Source organism: Pleuronectes platessa, chromosome 11, assembly GCF_947347685.1.
Source record: "Pleuronectes platessa chromosome 11, fPlePla1.1, whole genome shotgun sequence".
Lineage (NCBI taxonomy): Eukaryota > Metazoa > Chordata > Actinopteri > Pleuronectiformes > Pleuronectidae > Pleuronectes > Pleuronectes platessa.
In genome coordinates, this window is record NC_070636.1 from 738,706 (window position 1) to 758,395 (window position 19,690).

Below are 19,690 nucleotides of genomic sequence, written 5' to 3' on the forward strand. Positions count from 1 at the left end.
AAATATAATTAATGAATAATAACGCAAATTAAAAATGTATTTTATTTCTTTTTTTATACATTCATATAAATTTATTGTTTTTTGTTTTTTGTTAAATGTGAAGATTTCACTTCTTGTGACTGATGCACGATATTTATCTCAAAATGTTTCTCGTGTTTTCTGGAGGTTTTTGTTTATGAAGTTTTTTCTGTCCAACGTCTTTGACTCTGGATAAAAAACACTAGATGGTTTTTAACAAAAAGGTTGAATTCACAATGATAATTATATTTTTTGATGTCAGAAAGAATCAAGAGAAACGAAGTTGTTAAGTATTTTGTATTTCTACAGAACTTTGTCTCAGAGGGAAGAAACTAATTCACAAGTGATCACAAACTGATAAAACTCAGAGTTAAATCCTTTGAACATGTTCTTTTTGTATTGTATTTATATAAACCCTTCCCCAAAATGGAACAAACTTTTACTTTAATATCGTTACAAAGGGATTTTGTAGAAAGAAACTTCTATAAGTAATAAAACCGTGGACATGTTCTTTCTTGTTGTTTGACATTAACACAGATGATTATTTCCCCTTTCATAGAATCAGTTTATTAAATGTTTGTAGTTTTGGAAAAGGAAAGAGATGATCATGTAATTTAAAGAACATGAAAAAGATCATTTGTATGAATTCTCTTCTGTTTGTAAACGTCTCGTGTTTCCAAATAAAGAACTCGTGTTTTTACAGGGAGGTGTCGCCACCTGGTGTCCAATCTGCAGAGCACACAAAACAGCAACAACATGATTGTGCTTCAAAAGCTTCAAAATCAAAAATACACAAAACATTAAAACTAAATTCTTCAACTTTATTAAGACTGACCTTCAGAAAGTGACCTTTGACCACCCGAGGCGGATATTGATCAATTACCTAATAGATATAAATATCACGGAAACACGTCACTTCCACATCCATTCCACCATTCCACGTTATTTGTTATGGACGGGGTCACGTGACGGTTTGCTTCGTCCGGACCGGACGTGACGTGTGTTGTGTGCGTGTTGCCATGTAGACCGAGGACCTGTTTGTTGACAGTCGGACTCGTCACGTGCTTCAGGTTTTATCACGGTTTACAGGTAAGTTACTAAAAACTACTCGACTCTACTTCCGCTTGCGTCATCAAGTCGCGTGCGGTGAAACTTTGGTCCAATAAACACGTTGAAGTTTCCGAAAATACTCGATTACAAATAAAAGTCCTGCATCTACCAAAGTATTTCTACTCTATTACATGTAACGGACCGTTAGTCACTTTTCGAGTCGAATTTTTTACCTGAAGAAACGTCGTTTTATTTTAGTAGTAGTATTAGTAGTTGTTGTAGTATTAGTAATTGCAGTAGTAGTATTAGTAATAGTAGTATTATTAGTAGTATTATAAGTAGTTGTAGTAGTATTAGTAATATTCTTTTTCATCTGTAAATTTCTTGGTTTGTTGTAAAAACTTTTTCCAAATATCTTGTACATATTGAAGTTTTCTTCAGTTTCTCTGTTTTAAGCATGTATTTTTTAAACTGGTGACATCATCATGTTTATTTCAGGTTCAGTTGTTAAATCCTCGTTTCACACTGAAACCTGATATTTATCCTGGAGGACTTTATTTCAGTGACACATTGAACATAATGCCGAGGAAAGTAAAGAGAGGAGGAGGAGGAGGAGGAGGAGGAGGTAAAGGAGGAAGGACGGAGGAGGAGAAGCTTGTGTATCAGCAGCAGAGAGCTCAGGCTGAGGAGGAGACCACTAAGAAGAAAGAGGAGATACTCGCTCTGTTCCTCGAGGTATGAAACCTTCTCTGTGTTGGATTCAATCATCTGATAACTGGACTCGTAGAGTTGAGATTGTTTGTTTCCCTCTGTTGTTTGTGTTTATTGTGTTGTTTATTATTGTGTATTCATTTCATGTCTTGGTTTGGCTGCTTGTTGACGATGATGTGAAGATGTTGATCCTCTGAATCAAATCAGAATAAACATGGAGCTGGTGGAGGATCTGATTTCTAAAATCTAAATGATCAATTAACAAGGAAGTTAATTCTGTGACCAGGTGGAAAGTGAAGCTCTTTAAAAAGAAACACTTGAACAAACTTCAGTGACGTCTACTTTTCATTTCATGTCCCATCTGCTAACACGGAGGATATATATGATCTTATACTGCAGCCAGACACCAGGGGGCGACACAGATGATGTGGCTTCACTTCTGGGATCCATGTTCAGAAAATGTCAGGAATATTTCTGATATATTTTCCTGAGTAAATGTAAATTAGATTAAAAACTGCATCAGGTCGATCAGGACTCCACAGAGCAGCTGATATCTGACGCTTCTGATTCAGGACAAGTTGCAGAAGGAGGAGAGGAACCGGGCGGTGAACCTCCTGAAGCTCCACGACGGCTGGAGGTCGATTCTCCGACAGGTTCGAGCCTCCGAGCTCCGGAAAGACATCGACGTCCTCAGTCAGACGTTTGACAGACAGCTGGACGCCGTGGATGATGTCATCAAGGTGAGACGCTGCTCTGGACGTCCAAAATGAAGAAGAAGATGTGAAGTATAAAATAATAAGAACATTTAAATATACCATCTGCTCTGTTGGTGGCGCTGCTGAGGTCACACAGATGTGCTCCTGTCCTTTACTCTGGAGGAGGAAGCTCCAGTGACTTCATTTCCTTTCAGCCTGACTCTTCCTGTTTGTTTCCAGAGGCTGGAGCGAGACCTGCAGGAGGCGGAGCATCAGTCACTCCAGGTGCAGCAGCTCCACCTGCAGCACGTAGAGCAACTCCGGGCGCACCAGGACAAACAGCTGGTGCTTCTGCAGCGGCAGTGGGAGGAAGGACTGCAGCACCTGAACTGCACGTTCACCTCCGACAGGTCAGTGGGAGGAGCCACAGCGCCCCCTGCAGGCAGGAGGCCTCTTACAGGACCATCAGAGGAAATGTATCTTTGTATGAAACATGATTTTACACTTTGAGCTTTAGATGCAACGAGAAAACAGATGCAAAGAGACACTAGACAGATTCAAAGAGACACTAGACAGATTCAAAGAGAAACTAGACAGATTCAAAAAGACACTAGACAGATTCAAAGAGACACTAGACAGATTCAAAGAGACACTAGACAGATTCAAAGAGACACTAGACAGATTCAAAGAGACACTAGACAGATTCAAAGAGACACTAGACACAACCTTGGACATTTGGAATCAGGTTGGGATGTCGCTTGTTCCTGTGGACAAGCGGAGCTCGGGATCTGCGGTGGTTTGATGCCTCTGCTGTGTTTCAGGACTCAGATGCAGCAGCACTCTCTGCAGCAGCGAGCTGATCTGGAAGATGCAAAGTTCTCTGTGGAGCAGCAGCATGAAGCAGTGATGAGCGACGTCCTGGGACTGTACAGTGAGAGCATCGCAGCGTACGAGAGCGCTCACGAGGAGCGGGTAGGCCACGGGACCACTTGTCCTCCAGCTCTGTGAGGTCTGTCTCAGTCTCTCTGACTCTTTGTCTCTTTGTCTCCTTGTCTCTGTGGACAGAGGGCGGCTCTGCTCCTGGAGGGTTCGATGCTGCTGAAGGAGAAGACTCGACAGAAGCAGGAGACTCTGCAGCTCCACCACAAGGAGGCAGCAGAGCTGGAGGAGCTGCTCCTGAAGAACCAGCAGCTGATGGAGACGAGTGACCGAAGCATGAGGAGGCTCAGGAAGCTGCAGGTCAGAGTCTCATCCAGAGCACAGGGAACATTAAATATATGAATGAACTGTGAAGCGAGGAGATGAAGAACCTCAGGATCTGAACGTCGGATCAGGAGATAAATAAAATCTGAGGTCGTGAGTCGTCTCCTGCTTCTCCTCTTTCCTCAGGACTCCATGTTCCAGCTGAGGATGAAGCTGAAGTCCAGTCAGACAGAGAAGGAGTCTGTGGAACGAGATCTGACGGCCGCCACCAACCAGGTGAACCAAAGGACTCGCAAGCTTCGTGACCAGCTGACCCGGGGTCAGTCAGCGGCGAGGAAACATCTGGCTGACCTCAGCCTGCAGAGCAACGCCGCCGCCAAGAAACTGCAGGAGGTCATCTCCAAGGTGAGATGTTCGATGTGAGCCTGCTGAGGTTCTGATGCTCGTTCTGTTCGCTCAGCTCCACGTTCGTGTTTCAGGGCGACCGAGTTTTACGAGTCGCTGAAATGTGCCGGAAGCTGGAGGAGGAGTTCCTGTCTCCAGAGGAGGATCGTCCCACGTGTGAGGAGGAGGCAGCTGAGGTGAGATGGATCAAAGTCCAGATGTTTTGCAGTAAATGAAGAACCAATAGAACAGGGTTAGGGTCATCGGGATGTCACGTGACATCGTATTCAGAGTTTGAGCTTTTTAACTTTTACATTAACAAAAACCTTGATCAAAAACACTACAGGAAGAAAACATCTGGTCTTCTCGGACCCCACTGAGCTCTGTCTCCCTCTGCAGGACACGTGTGAGTTTGCAGCCTTGAGGCGTTTGACGCGGATCACCAGCGCCGCTCTGCTGCACCGGGAGCTTCTGAAGAACCGGAGAGACGACCTGAGCCGGGAGAACCGGCAGCTCAAGGTTCTGCTGCGTCAGCACCTGGAGGCCATGACGCTCAGCGACCTCGGAGAACGCCACGCTCTGCTCAGCGTGACCCAGGCCCCGACCACCACGGGCCAATCAGACGCCAGCAGACACCACACCGTCATCGAGGCCGCGCACGCCGTCAGACAGATGCTGTGATGTCACTCCAGATGGAAACATGTCTTTAAACAGCTGGTCAACAAAACATGATTCTATTGTGAAATATTTTAACTCTAAAATTAAAATAAAAGTGGTTTCACTTCAGAGAACGTGACTGAGGGTGAAGGACAGAGGACGTCTCACCATGTTAAAGCCCTATGAGACAAATTGTAATTTGTGAATATGAACTATACAAATAAATTTTGATTGATTAACTCTGAAGGCTGCGTTTGATTATTTTAAACCTTTTTACTTTCTTGATTCTTCTTCAAGTTTATACATTTTCAGAAATAATGAAAAAATCTAAACATTGTAAAATATTTTTTTCAAAGTAAAATATTCAACAACAAAAAGAAGAAGTGTCAAGTTTGAGATCAAAGGTGTTTTTCTGTAAAGAAGTTCAACTTGAATCTTTTGTAAAAATGTCTGATAATTAATGAGTTGTTAGAAATAAATAAATTTTCCCTTTATTCTTTAGTCGACCAGAAGCGATATCAGTAAGAAATTATTTTGAAAACCTTCAGTTACATTTCGTTTCCATTTGATTTATTGTTAACTCCTTTTTTTTTATATCCAATTCAGTTCTTAACCATTTAACAGAACATTTGCTTTGTTCAAGTTTAAGTAAAATGTATTATTATAAAAACATTTCTTTCAATATACTTAAAATAAAGCTGTTTCTAAAAACTATCTTTATATACATTTTATTTTGAAAGATGTAATATGCTTGTTCTTCCTGCAGAATAAGGACCAGAGCAGCAGCATCTGTACAGTTACACCATTTAATAGTTATTATAGACATTTTATATACATTTCAACAGTTGTATTCTGCTTTGTGGTACAATCTTTAAAATCTGTTGTTTCATAGTTTGTAAATCAAAAAAAAAAAAAATTACAAAACTCATCAAAACTCGCAAACTGATCAGAACTGTTTTTATCCATTTTTTGGAAGATTAGAAAAAATACTTTTATTGTATTAATCATGCATTACACAAACAAAAAGTCTTTAGTTACACATCTGGTTGAAGATCAAACTAAAACAAAAAGAGTTGTGATCGAGTTACAAAAACCTTCCGTTAGAAAAATGAAATGAAAACAAACCAGAAACTAAAACTGACCAGTAAAGAACTCCGGTGAAGAGAGAAGGAGAGGAGGAGAGGGAAGAGGAGCAGGAGGAAGAGAAGGAAGAGCAGGAACAGCTGGGGGAGGAAGATGAGGAGCAGGAGAGAGAGAAGAGGAGCAGGAGGAAGAGAAGGAAGAGCAGGAACAGCTGGGGGAGGAAGATGATGAGGAGCAGGAGAGAGAGCAGGAGAGAAAAGAGGAGAAGCAGGAGGAAGAAGAGGAGCAGGAGGAGGAAGAGAAGGCGGAAGAGGAGCAGGAGGAAGGGCAGGAGAGAGAAGAGGAGGAGGAGGAAGGGCAGGAGAGAGAAGAGGAGCAGGAGGAAGAAGAGGAGCAGGAGAGCTGCAGATTGTCCCTGAAGGCAGCGCCTGAAGACGATGCACAGCAGTGACGTGGTGCGTTCAGGTTCTCTGTAAAGCCAAATATTCCCCGGATTATTAACTGTTTCCTAAACGAGCTGAGAGGTTTCAACACGTCCAAACACCTCCTCATGATTTCATCAGCTTTTCTTTATATTAAATAAATCAAGTTATTTAAAACCAGTTGGGACCCGGTGGACGAGTCCGGCCTCTGGGAGCCGCTGAGGAAGAGGAGCTTCAGTCCTCACGTCTTCGTCTCTCACACGTCTCTCACACGAGGGTTCTAGCTCCGGACCCGAGTCGTCCTCCGTCCACACTGAAGACACCGGGGACGTAAACAGGAAGTGGATCGTCCACTCTGCCACTGGCTGCTCAGGTACAGTAAGTACGATTCGGTTGTTGACCAGCAGGAGGCAGCGGTGCTCAACCAGTTGTGTTACTACGGGATCACATGACACCACGAAGTTTGACTTTTAACTTGAGTTTAACAAACTGAGAGGGGGGGGGGGGCTCGTTGTGTCTCTTCATATCAAACCGGTGTGAACAGTTAAATATTATATCTTCATGAAACGTCCCCAGTTCGTCTCTGACAGGAACAGAATTCTTTGGATTCGACAGTTTGTGAACTCGGTGTAAATATGCTAATGAGGCCTTGTTATTTAAACTGGTTGAAACTCCTCAACTGGTTTTGTCAACATGTTTTTACAGAAGGATCCATTTTAATGACTTCAGAGATCAAACAACGTGCGCCATGTTTATTAATAAAATCTATGAATCAAACCTTGGGACCATTAACAGGATCAAACTGGTTTGTCTGGTGAAGCGAAGCTGAAGTGGAGATTTGTGATTTATTTAAATAAAAACCTAAAAAGCCTTTTCTAGATGTTTTCTTTCAACTGGTCTGATATTAAAAAAGAAGCAAAAGCTAAAATGAGAAGTGCATGAAATTAGTTTGTGCCTGTAGTGTCTCACCTTAACCAACATGTGAGTGTGTCTCTAGGGGGGAGGGGGGGGGGGGGGTGGGCGGGGCTTCTTACTGGACGGGAGAGAGGAACCTCCTCTGTGCCGTTAACGAGACGCTGATAAAAAAGGGATTATAAAAACTAGATTTATTTTACACAAACAAAAACAATAACACTCAACCACTGAATGCTTCGCTCTCACATGGGTGGAGTTTAAACGCAGGGCTCTGATTGGCCCAGGAGGGCTGAGGTGGGAAAGAATCGACCAATCATCTGACACCTCGTCGGGGAGACAAACGGACGTCTGACTCGTCGTTAAGTTTCTGAACTAAATCCACAGATGATGTTTTTCATCTCAATTTAGAATCTTTAAAAACACTGTAAAAAGTTCTGCAGGATAAAATCTAAGCTTTGGTTCAGATTTCATTGTTAAAAAACGTAAATAAAGAGAAACCACGACGGGTTAGAATCCGATGATCTGCTCCCGTGTTGAATCCAGAGCAGCTCCTCAGACGTTCCTCAGACGTTCCTCAGATGTTCCTCAGATGTTCCTCAGGTGTTCCTCAGACGTTCCTCAGACGTTCCTCAGGTCGCTCCTTCAGGTTCGAGGTGTGAAGGTGAAGCAGCTTCAAACCTGGGCTGCGTCCACAAAGAGAAACATCTCCCACGACTTCTCCTGACGTTTTCCTCCTGGATGATGTTTGGTGACTTTGTGAATCTGTTCACAGTGATGTCACGGGGTACTACCCCCCCCCCCCCCCCCCCGTGAGTCCCTTTAGCAGCAGGTGAGAGCGACACCAGGTTCAGTTCAGAGCTGCTGTCAATCATCACATCTCCATCCCTGACCCATCAAAGGTTCCAAAGCTGTGGGGGAGTCCCTCTTCAGGAAAGAAGCCGACTCACTGGTCGTTAACTGGGAGTTAACTGGGAGTCCGGTGGATCCTTTCAACAACAAGACCAACAACAGACAGAACCACAGACACAGAAACGAGATCTGAGGGATTTTTCCTTTCACTCCTTTGACGTCTGCTCAGGGTGGGGGGGTGGGGGGGGCTCCATGTAGTGTCATCAGAGCTACGTGTGGGACCCAGCACACGGGGGGGGGGGGGGGCAGAGGACATCACGGGACAGACGAGCTGCTGTGTGTCGACCTGCAGGTTCAAACGTCTCTTCAGTCGGTCGCAGCACTCAGCCTCTGAGTGTGTGTGTGGGTCTGTGTGTGTCTGTGTGTGTCTGTGTGTGTGTGTCCAGATGCTCGTCACCTCCAGTCTTTAATATATATTCTGTGTTCAGAGACCTGAACAGACCTGAATCCTTTTAGTGTGTGAACAGACCAGCCTGTCTCTCTCTCTCTCTCTGTCAGTCTGAGTCTCTCGCCCCAGGTGTGTCCGCTCCCTCTCCTCCTCGTCTACACGTAGACCCTGGCGAGGGCGTCGGCTCCGGCGGAGGCGATGAAGGCCTTGGAGGGATGGAAGGCCACGTCGTAGATGGCCTCCTCGCTCTTCTTCCGGTGAGCTGTGATCTCCTGAACACACGTTTTACTGTCGAGGTTCCAGAGACGCAGGGAGCAGTCGTGACCTGAGGAGGAGACGAGGCGTCCATTACATCAGGTCCTCTACACCCAGTGGATTCAAGTGTGTGTGTGTGTGTGTGTGTGTGTGTGTGTGTGTGTGTGTGTGAGACTTACTGCCAGACATCAGGTAGATCCCGTTAGGATCCACCGCCAGACTGGTCACTGCGTCCAGGTGGGCCACCATGGCGTGGATCACTTTACCTGCACAGACAGAGGAGGTTCATACGGAGCCATAAGCTACAATCTGCACCGTCGGCCTAGTGTACCAAGTGTAGGGGGGGGGGGGGCTCGTCAGACTGACCTGACTTGTTGTCGTAGAACTTGATTTGTCGGTCCTCGTGGGCGGTGATGGTGGCCGGCAGCGTGGGGTGACTCACCACCTTGTTGATATGATTCGAACCCGGGACGGCTTCAGAACAGAGGGAAAGAGATGAGGATGAAACGTCTGCATCGTTACACACTACTGTTGAATCTGTGTGTGTGTGTGTGTGTGTGTTTGTGTGTGTGTTCTCACAGCTGTCCCCCTGACCCTTCAGCACCAGTGCTTGCTGGGAGGTCTCCAGGTCGTACACCACCACGTCTCCACTGTTGAAGGACGCCACCATGTGGGCGGGGTCACAGCCGTTAAAGTCCACTGATGTGGGGATCCCGTGTTCTGCAGACACACACACACGTTAACAAGTGGACGGTGTTTCCTCTGGAGCAGTTCTGTGGTGCTGCCTCCTCCAGGGGGCGCTCTGTCCTCCCCCCTCTCACCCTGGTTCGTGTTGAAAGTGCAGATGCAGGGGTTCTTCTCCGTCGGGTTCCACAGCTTCACCGTTCCGTCTGCCGAGCAGGACAGGAGGCGGTTCTTGATTCCGCTGTAAGCCAATCCCCACACAGCATCTGTGTGCCCCACCCACGACCCAGCAAGGACGCTGGGATCTGATTGGACAGGAGAAGAAAGAGGGGACGAGTGTTAATAAAACTGAAAAGACTTTACTCTTTCACTTTGACAGCTTTGTAGAAGTGACAAATTATTTCTGTCTGATTGTGAGAGTGTGTGTCCGTGTGTGTGTGTGTGTGTGTACCGTAGGTGTCGTAGGGGTCAACATTGGAGCTGGGGATGTTCCACCACTGGATGGTGGAGTCGATGCCTCCACTGAAACACTGCTCACCACTGGAGGTCATCGCCAGCGACAGCACTGGACCACTGGAAGACAGAGGAGGCGTCAGGACACACTCACCACAACGTGTTCATTTCAAACTGAAGAGTTGTGTGGATGTGACATTAACACAAGTGGACACACACATGTGTGAGTGAAGATACGTACACGTGGGCTCTGAATGTGTAGACGGGCTCCACATCGAACGAGGCACTTCTAGGAAACAGTGGAAATAAGGTTTTATTTAACACATCATCAACTTTGCTGAGTTGTATTATTATGCAGTGAATCCTGGGGGGGGGGGGTTCTTCACCAGGATCATGTGTGCGACACTGACGGCTCTGTGTTTGAAACTAAGCTGAGGAAATGAGGTGCAAAGAGGAAGGAGCTGAGAAGAGGGGATTATCTCTGGAGCTGCAGGATGAGGAGGAAATCAACGGGTTCGGATTTGAGATGAGAAGCTAAGTGATTTGATTGATTGATTGATTGATTGATGCGTCTCAATGAGGTTCATGAAGGTTCATGGCTCCTGAACCACAGACGCTCTAACCCTCAGTGTCACTCAAGCCCTGGTGTGTGTTCAGAGGAGCAGCTGAGGTACTTTTTGGCGGGGACGGTCTTGGTGAGGTTCCACAGCTTCAGGGTGTGGTCCTCGGACACGGTGACCAGGCAGGGCTCCACCGGGTGGAAGGCCAGAGCCCGGACGCCATCGAAGTGGCTCCGCAGCGTGTACTTGGGGTTCCAGGTCTTCCTGAACGAAGAGTCCTTATTGGTTGGCAGCTGAGGTGAACACATGGAAGATTCATCTCATTAAATTCGTCTGTTAAACACTGCGAGTGTGTGGTTGTGTGTGGTTGTGTGTGTGTCCTCACGTCGTAGCTGTAGTCCGTCTCGTCGTTGGTGACGGTGAGGTCAGCGAGGTCACCGAGACCCAGCACGCTCTCCATCACGTCGTCCGCCCCCCCCAGCAGGAAGGACTTCCCCCCCCCAGTAGGAAACGGTAGAGGCTCCGCTACAAAGAGAGAGAGAGAGAGAGAGAGGCAGAGACACAAAGTTTAATCAACTTGTATTTCACTTTCAGTTCTCAGCTCTCTGTGTTTCCACTTCAGCCTCATGTCACTCAGAATGAGATTAAAAGGAGGAGACAACTCCCATCATGCCTCAGTGCTGCACCACAACAACTAACTCATAATGAAGGCTGTAAACTCCCATCAGCCCCAGCTTGGCCCCCTGGTGGCAGAACGTGGCAGGTTGTGCGTTGTTCCCGTCAGACTGGTGTCCCTTCAAAGTGTGTTGGACTACATGATTGTGTGTGTTTTATCCGTCTCACTCACACCACTCTGTTCCGTCTCCAGAGCTCCGAGCTTCTCCTGCTCCCTCTCCGTCCTCTGCTGTCACCAGGAAGTCAAACTCCTTCAGCGCCTCCTCCGTGTCGGCGTCCTCCTCCGACGCCAGGCCCTCGTTCCCCACCTAGAGGAGCAGAGCAGGACAATCAGAGGGGACATCACTTCACTGGGGACAAGGAGACAGAGGTCAACATGATGGAGAGAAGCAGGAGAGGAGAGAGGGATGGAGAGAGGGGGGGGCAGAGGGAGGGTGAGTGAGCAAGGAGATGAAGGAAGGAAGTAAAATAAGGAATAAAAAGGAGACGAGGTGCATTGAACTGGGTTGAGTGGTGTGTGTGTGTGTGTGTGTGTGTGTGTGTGTGTGTGTGTGTGTGTGTGTGTGTGTGTGTGTGTGTGTGTGTGTGTGTGTGTGTGTGTGCGTGCGTGCCTTGGTCTTGTGTTTCTTGGCTCGATGGTGTTTGTCTGGACTGATGTCGTCCATCAGGTCTCCCTCCTCGTCCTCGTCCTCGTCGCTGTCCTCTGCGTTCTCCAGGAAGTTAAACGTCTCCAGAACATCACCTGGACTCCTGGACACACACAACGGTCAGATGTTCCCTCTGTGTGACCTCTGACCCCACTGTGTGTGTCTGTGTGTGTGTGTGTGTGTGTACCTCTTGCTGTCCCTGCGGCGCTCCGTCCCGTTGATCAGGTGCTGCAGGTTCTTGTTCTCCACGGACCCGTTCTGCTCGGAGCCCGACAGGCCGAGCAGAGAGCGAACCCTCTGAGTGCGGACGTCCAGGATGGTGTCTGTGTACCCGACTTCCTGCAGGTACCTACACACACACACACACAAACAGACACACAAAACAAGACATTAAAAAACACTTGTGTTGTTTGACAAACTGAGGATGAACTGTGTTAGAAGCCTGAGGAGATAATGTGTGGATGTGTGTCTGTCAGAGGCTGGACCTCTCCATCGGGCTCTTACTGTCTGAGGAGCTGTCGGCCTTGTTTCCAGGTCAGCTGACTGTTGGCAGGAACAGCAGAGACCTCCGAGTCTTTGGTGTCTGAAGGACAAAACCCACAGGACAGACCATGAAGTAACACAACCACAGAACCACACAGAGGGACACAGAGGGACACAGAGGGACAGACGGACGCACCACCTACCGGATTCAAAGCTGGGCATCTTCATGTCCCCTTGGTTTAACTCGGTTCCGTATTTTAACTTGTGATATTTTGCTCTGAAGAGGAAACAAAGCAGAACAAAGGTGAAGATGATAAAGTTCAGGTTGAGATCAGCAGCAGTGAGACGAGTGTTTGTTATCTGGATAGAAAACACAGAGAAACGTCCGGATGGACAAGTGACTCCTGATCCTTTCTTTTCATGTATTTTCTAGAAAGGCACCATGAAATAAAAGTATAATTGTTATTATTCCAGAGATTTTGATGATGAGGGCCTACAGGCTCCGCCCCTCGCCTGATTTTCCCACATCAGATCAGAATCAGAAAGTATTTATTGCCAAGTAGGTTTACACCTACAAGGAATTTGCTCTGGTTATTGGTGCATACAATGATCATAGAAACATAAAAACATAAAAACACAATAAATACAACACACATAAGAAAAATAAAAATAAACAATATATATTTACTCACTATTTACTACTTATTTACTCCCTTTTAAAGTAAAAAGTGAAATTCAAGATGCAAGACAGTGAATAGTGTCAAATTGCAATATGCAATGTAATGCAGTATAATATAATATAATGTGTTATATGTTGTTGTGAACGATTATTTTACCGACATGTTCCAGAGTTCATGTCTGAATATAGTTAGAGATCAGCTTGTGCTTCCAGCTGGTTTGAGATCAGTGATAACAAACTGAAGCTTTGATGAAGGAATCAAACAATAAAGCTGTTTAAACATCAACAGGTGAAAACCATAGATGATCTGACAGATTGATAAAAACTGCATAATGTGTAGTAAAGAGCAACAACATAAAAAGCTCAGCTGCATGGACTTTAAATCCTGTTAATAAATCCTGTGATGACACATTCATGTCTGTGGTGAAAGTTGTTTCTTACCTTTCTTGCTTGAGGGCATATTCTAACATTTTGATTCTTCTAACCAGGTCGTTCTTCAGGTTCTCCTGACCCTTCCTCTCTCCCTGGAGGAACGCTATCCTGGCCTGCAGACAGAGACACAGGAGAGGATCATTCAGGGTGTCTTCAAACTGACGTCTTCTGTCTCCGGACATCTTCATCATCACATACATGAGTTGAGAGGTTTCTCCGAATTCTACAATATCTTGAATTGTTGCACCACATGTTCAATCAGAAGCAGAGAGGGAGAAGAAGCAGAGAAGAAGCAGGTTCACTTCAGGTCTGTGAAAACGTTGTGGACCTGAAGCAGCAGCTGGATGAAGTGAGTCTGACGTGTGAGTGTGAACAAGAGAACGTTTCCTCCTTCTCTCCCTGAGCGTCTGTGACTCTGCTGAGTGGGTTCCATCTCCTGAGAGAACAACTGACAGAGAGTCACAGACACAACCAGCTGAAGAGGGAAGCTGAACTGAGACCAGCAGGGGGCGCCGCTGCTCAGTGACAGCTTAAATTCAGAATTTGAATATATGTTTAAGTTTGTTTATTACGACTTTTTTTGTTGTTTTCTTCTATAAGCCACAGTATATGGTCCACATCTCTATATGTCCACATGTCTCTGTCCACATGTCTGTCTCTCTCTGTCCACATGTCTCTGTCCACATGTCTGTCCCTCTGTCCACATGTCTCTCTGTCCACATGTCTCTGTCCACATGTCTGTCTCTCTGTCCACATGTCTGTCTCTCTCTCTGTCCACATGTCTGTCTGTCTGTCTCTCTGTCCACATGTCTCTCTCTCTGTCCACATGTCTGTCCCTCTGTCCACATGTCTCTCTGTCCACATGTCTCTGTCCACATGTCTCTGTCCACATGTCTCTGTCCACATGTCTGTCTCTCTGTCCACATGTCTGTCTGTCTCTCTGTCCACATGTCTGTCTGTCTCTCTGTCCACATGTCTGTCTGTCTCTCTGTCCACATGTCTGTCTGTCTCTCTGTCCACATGTCTCTCTCTCTGTCCACATGTCTGTCTCTCTGTCCACATGTCTGTCTCTCTGTCCACATGTCTGTCTCTCTGTCCACATGTCTCTCTCTCTGTCCACATGTCTCTCTCTCTGTCCACATGTCTTTCTCTCTCTGTCCACATGTCTTTCTCTGTCCACATGTCTGTCTCTCTGTCTGTGAGCAGCTGCTCCTGAAACTCAACCCTATGGAGGCCTGAGGCTGAGATCTATTTATACCAACACACACACAGACACACAAACACTGCTATTTCCCCGTGTACCATGGCAACAGAGGACTGGGGGGGGGGGGAGACTTCCCCTTGTGGACGTCACCATGACGACGGGGAAACCAGATGTCCCCCCCCCCCCCCCCCGGCCAAAAGAGAGAGAGACAGAGGAAGGGAGTGAACTGGGACGTCTGGGAGGAGGATTACATAACACAGCACACTGCTCCAGACCTGCTCTGATTGGCTGGCTCTGTGACGGACAGCCACAGCTCCTGACAAGCCTCTGACATACCAGTGTGTGTCTGTGTGTGTCTGTGTGTTTGTGTGTCTGTGTGAGATCATCCTGCAGCCTCACAGTAAACCACCAAACATCTGAAGCACGTTCAGCTCCAGAGTCGCTGGCACATCACGACTTCATGTGAGTCACAGACGGTTCCGGGGATTCGACCACGACACAAACACGTCTCACTGCAGTCAGACTCAGGTCACATGCTGCTGGGCCCGCTCTGATAGGTCGAGACATGCACCTTCATTTCCCTGGGGCTCGATGAGGTATCTATATCTTCATTCAGGAGAATCTCAGCTTCTCTGAACTGAGGCTCATAGCTGTGAACTCACACAACTCAGTTTATAGTGTATTTGCTGTCACACAACAGTTGAACTCTCCTGTGTCCCTGTGCGTTAACCAGAGGGACGTCTGGTTTAATGTTTGTCCCGCGGCTGCACTTTGAGCCCGAGCTGCTCCCTGACTGAACACCACTGCTCCAGATGTTCACTGTTCTCTGAATCACACAAACATAACAACTTATCACACATCTTTCCTGTTCTACACAAATACAGACCCTAGACTGTCAATGAAGATGGACAGACTGTCCTTGATTGGACGAGTGTGAGTGGGCGGGACTTCGATACCACGGCTCCAAGATGGCCGCGCTCGTATCAGAGACATTCTGGCTTCATTTGTGGAGGAAGTGGAAACACAACGTCCGTCTGTATTTATAGTTTATGATCAACACATTCACAGGTCGTCAGTTTACATGTGAAGATGGATCAGCAGCTGACCTCTGACCTTTTGGGTCATTTCCATGATGAAGTCAGTGAACTACAGGGAAACATCAAAGGAGTCGAAAGGAACTTTAAGTTTAGGATTCTCTCAACAGTTTCACAAGTTCACTGAACTTTCCTGTATTTCAATGCTCCACCTCTCTCTCTCTCTCTCTATTAGCTCTAATGTTGTTACTGAAGGTTTGATTTGAGGTCTGTGGCAGGAACATGTTCTCAAAGCTTCACCCCCCCCCCCCCCCCCCCCCCGTGCACCTGGTGAGCATGAATCAAACGCTCCTTAGAGAGTTGGAGTGAGGTCACAGCAGCAGGGTGACGATGTAGGAGTGTGTGTGTGTGTGTGTGTGTGTGGGGGGGGGGGAAGGTCACTACCACCGATTTAACAGGCTGACGGGGGGGTCCATTCCTCTGAACAACTGCTTGCACCCAACACACACACACACACACACTTTTCAAATGGAAGTTCTAAAGTAATTCACCCTTATTTGTGACTGACAGGCAGTTGAACCCCAGTGTGTGTGTGTGTGTGTGTGTACACTAGTTATTTTAGGCCGGTCTACTTTTAGCATCCAGCTGGGATGGGGGGGTGTCAGAGCAGAGCCCACTAGGCCAGGGATCCTAATTACAGCCTCGTCCCACAGCCCTGTCCTCTTTATCAAAACATGCCCCCCCCCCCCCCCCCCCACTGAAACATGTGGCCCAGTCACCACTCTCCAGGTAAACAGACTGACCTTTGACCCTTTGGATTTAACTCAGTTGGACAGAAATGTTTGTTTCTGTTTCCGAAGCTTAAAAATCTGAAGTGCTGTCTCGTGTGATTCTTCATATTCACGCGTCGGTAAAGACACGAATATGTCGAGGAGATTGATTGATTGATTGATTGATTGATTAACGTTTACAGTAACCAGCAGCTCAACATGGAGGACAGCCTGCTTCCTGTGGTCGAGGACGTCTCCCACCTTCCTCACCTCCTGTGGACTCAACCTCTGAAGGGGACAGAAGCTGTGGGACGTTAAAGGTTCCAGGAAGCTTTCTGATTGGACGCTGAATTACTACCTTTAGATAAAAAAGTAAAAATACTATGATGATAGTTATATAATAAGAAACGAATGAACAGTTAACCGGGGGGGTCACAGAGTTCCACTTGAATCCCCTTCCTCTTCATTGAGGCTCTAAGAGAAGAAACATCTCGTATTGTTTACATTTCAAACTCATCCCTGCTGCTATGGTTCCGTCTGGTGCAGACTCGTGTGAGCTGATCTCAGGTCAGTTTGAAAACTCTGTGTTTTCAAACTGACGTGTTCAGTCTGAACACGTTCTCTTCCTGATTGGTTCTCATCAGTCACATGACTCTGATCCTCTCACCATCACTGCAACCAACTGATTGAAGTTTTACCACCGGTCAGATTCAAGATATGATTTATGATCCAGATCAACTGATCGTCTCCACTCAGCTGTTTGCTGTGTGGAGATGTGAAGCTGCATCTTCTCAGCTCAACCCTGAACCACAGAGCTGCCCCCCCCCCCCCCCCCCCCCCCCCCCCCCCACACTCGAGGAGACGAGGAGACAAGGAAACAAGGACACCGACTTCATCTGACTCAGATCTGAGTCCTGGACCACACTGATGACCTCTGACCTCAGCTTCATAAGGAACCAAAGGGTTGTCTCTCTTCTGACAGCTTCACAAACACAGATTTATTACAACAATATTAACTAACACAACGAACCTGGTCAGTGTGAACAGACCTGAGCGTCAGCAGCAGGTGTGAACGGGGCCGTGAGGACCACACACATGAGGGACAGACACGAGAAGTGACCTGAAAGGCTGATCAGAGATCAGGGACGTGCTGACGGCTTCCTGTCGTCTCCTCACTTCCTCCATTGGCTGCGGATCGGCAGAGAAGTGTTAACAGACCTACAGCTCCTCCTGCTCCTCCTGCTCCTCCTGCTCCTCCTCCTGCTCCTCCTGCTCCTCCTCCACAGAGTTCAAAACATCTGATCTCAAATCAGAGACCGAACAATCTGTACCACAACAACCAGTCCTGTCTGTACAGAGAGGTGAAGCTGGTGGAGGGTTCGAGTCCTTGATAAAAGTCATGTTGAAACTGCAGACAGGGCTCAGTCAGTCAACTCTGCCCAGTTTACACAGCAAACAGGAACAGACCAATCCCAGTGGTTCCCAGTGCAGAGACTGAAGGAACGAGCACACAGGAAGCTTCACACTTCACAGAGAGTGAGGCTGCATGTCAACAAGGAACCTCCTGAGCTTTGACCTCAGGACAAACAGTGGTTCTGATGGTTTTTAAATCATTTGACACAATCCATAAAAAAGACCCAAATATCAATGAGACGGATCAGCTTGCAATACATTGACCTTTGTCCCCGTGTGTCTCCTGATGTCCGTCTCAGTGCGTCAATGCACCGTGAAGACAACACAGCCACTGACCAGCTCCATGAGAAGGAGCTGAAGACCAGGAACTGTGTGAAGCTACAGAGAAGAGCAGAACATATCCTCTGGTCTCATGTCAAATTGAGAGTTTGGTGATGTTCTTGGTGAGATGGATTGTGTTGTGACTGAAGAGACGTAGAGTTTGTCTCTGAGTCGAAGCGGGGACACGTCCTCCTGCAGAGGAGCTTCACAGGAATGTGGACACCTCAGCTCATACGTTTGTTTCTTATCAGGAGCTGTGACGGAGTCATGCTGAAGGCATCCAGAGTCACAGCCCGACAAGTCAGAGCACACAGACACACAAACAGACACACACTGGCCCTGTCATTACACACTCTGCTGCAGGAGCGTTACAACAAACTTACACAACTTCATCCCTCAACGTATCTGAGGCTGAAGTCACTCCCACTCTGTTTGGTGGATTCATATTTAATCTATTATTAATGTTTTTCAGTGACCAGCTGATAGGTTATCTTTAAAATTAACTGAACTGACCCTTTGTCTATTTAACATTCCAACATTTATAATGGTGGAACTAAGTGAATATGAATTACTTTATGTTAGATTTGATTGTTGCTGTAATCGTTTGCTTTAATGTCAGTTGTTTCCTCTGGTTCTCCACCAGTAGACTCCAGTAGCCTCCACTGGTCTAATGTTAATATGAATAATGAGTCCTACATGGAGACACATGGATCTGTGATGGTCTGTGGACCTCTCAGGACACGGTGCTGTTGTCCTGTCCTCCACTTGTTAGTATTGAAGTATTTATACTAGAGTTGTTTTCACGCTGACGTTTAGGAAACTCTTTAAAAGTAAAGGAGCATTCCTCCACCTGAGCTAGTCTCCAGCTAACTCAGCTAACTAGTCCCCAGCTAACCAGGCTCCAGCTCACTCAGCTCGCGGGACCAACAACCCGGCAGAACGTGGACATCTGGACCCAGCTCGGCTCTGGAGCTCAGAAGTTCGAGGAGAAAACAAACTCAGGAGGAAAACACCAGAAGAACCGAGACCCAGGCTGGAGCTAGCGGCTAGCTGCAGGGAGCTAACGGCTAGCTCCAGCCCGCTAAGTGCCCAGACGGAGCCTCAACGTCCGAAGGGAAACAAATCAAGAGCCGGTTCGCAGCGCGGGTCCGAGTCCCGGGGACCCGCTGACCGAGCAGCGGCCCGGCCCGGCCCGGCCCGGGAACTCGCGCGGCGCTCGCCGCTAAGCTAGCGGGGTTTGCTAACCTGGAGCTCGGCCCTCTCCACCTCCCAGTGCGCTCTCTCCATCTCGAACCGGGCCCACTCGTGCTGGATGTAGTGCAGGATGCCGGGGATGGTGTACTGCTGCTGGGGCCGGGGCAGCTCGTCCGGCTGGTGCGGCACCATGATTCCTCCGAGCGGCGGGTTGGCGCTGCCGCTGCCCCCGGGCTGGAGCTGCTGCTGCGGCGGTGGAGGCTGCCTCAGAGAGCCCGCTCCGACCCCTCCTCCTCCGCCGGGCTGCTCATCCATGTTTTCCTCCCTCTCTCTCGGGGAGAAGGAAAGTCCCGGGCAGCAGAGGTCCAAGGCCGGATCCGCTTCCAGCGGAAGCCCGTGAGTCCGCCGCGGTGTGTGAGGGAAGTTGCCCCCGGAGGGCTGCGGTGAGTGC

At 47.5% G+C, this 19,690-nt stretch overlaps 2 protein-coding genes across 3 annotated transcripts; one reads left to right on the forward strand and one right to left on the reverse strand.

Moving 5' to 3' along the window:
- Positions 1-964: 964 nt before the first annotated feature.
- On the forward strand, positions 965-8,180 carry LOC128450961 (dynein regulatory complex subunit 2-like). Its single transcript, XM_053434724.1, has 12 exons — positions 965-1,107; positions 1,567-1,803; positions 2,352-2,519; positions 2,715-2,884; positions 3,296-3,446; positions 3,540-3,713; positions 3,864-4,082; positions 4,157-4,258; positions 4,461-4,724; positions 6,500-6,596; positions 7,728-7,922; positions 8,038-8,180. The coding sequence occupies exons 2-12, from the start codon at positions 1,648-1,650 to the stop codon at positions 8,178-8,180; spliced, it is 1,839 nt and encodes a 612-aa protein (XP_053290699.1). The 5' UTR covers positions 965-1,107; positions 1,567-1,647.
- strn3 (striatin, calmodulin binding protein 3) lies at positions 5,511-19,569 on the reverse strand. 2 transcript variants are annotated; one of them, XM_053434982.1, is made up of 16 exons: positions 19,291-19,569; positions 13,313-13,416; positions 12,396-12,469; positions 12,214-12,292; positions 11,897-12,058; positions 11,674-11,812; positions 11,235-11,370; positions 10,773-10,912; positions 10,502-10,680; positions 10,069-10,116; positions 9,826-9,947; positions 9,512-9,679; positions 9,270-9,410; positions 9,057-9,164; positions 8,870-8,956; positions 5,511-8,760 (listed from the first exon to the last, which is right to left on the reverse strand). In XM_053434982.1, exons 1-16 carry the CDS (start codon positions 19,552-19,554, stop codon positions 8,591-8,593), a joined length of 2,121 nt encoding a protein of 706 aa, XP_053290957.1. In that variant the 5' UTR covers positions 19,555-19,569; the 3' UTR covers positions 5,511-8,590. The 2 variants fall into 2 exon arrangements, with proteins under 2 accessions (XP_053290957.1, XP_053290958.1); XM_053434983.1 differs by lacking the exon at positions 19,291-19,569 and adding an exon at positions 17,989-18,459.
- Between the last annotated feature and the right edge of the window lie 121 nt (positions 19,570-19,690).

Excerpts from the sequence above, each read along its gene's own strand:
- LOC128450961 (XM_053434724.1), top strand. The coding sequence starts at position 1,648 with ATGCCGAGGAAAGTAAAGAGAGGAGGAGGAGGAGGAGGAGGAGGAGGT. Across the intron at positions 4,083-4,156 it reads TGCAGGAGGTCATCTCCAAG|GGCGACCGAGTTTTACGAGT; the intron begins GTGAGATGTTCG and ends TTCGTGTTTCAG. Across the intron at positions 4,259-4,460 it reads GTGAGGAGGAGGCAGCTGAG|GACACGTGTGAGTTTGCAGC; the intron begins GTGAGATGGATC and ends CTCCCTCTGCAG.
- strn3 (XM_053434982.1), bottom strand. The coding sequence starts at position 19,554 with ATGGATGAGCAGCCCGGCGGAGGAGGAGGGGTCGGAGCGGGCTCTCTG. Across the intron at positions 12,293-12,395 it reads GATGCCCAGCTTTGAATCCG|ACACCAAAGACTCGGAGGTC; the intron begins GTAGGTGGTGCG and ends TTTGTCCTTCAG. Across the intron at positions 8,761-8,869 it reads GATCTACCTGATGTCTGGCA|GTCACGACTGCTCCCTGCGT; the intron begins GTAAGTCTCACA and ends TCTCCTCCTCAG.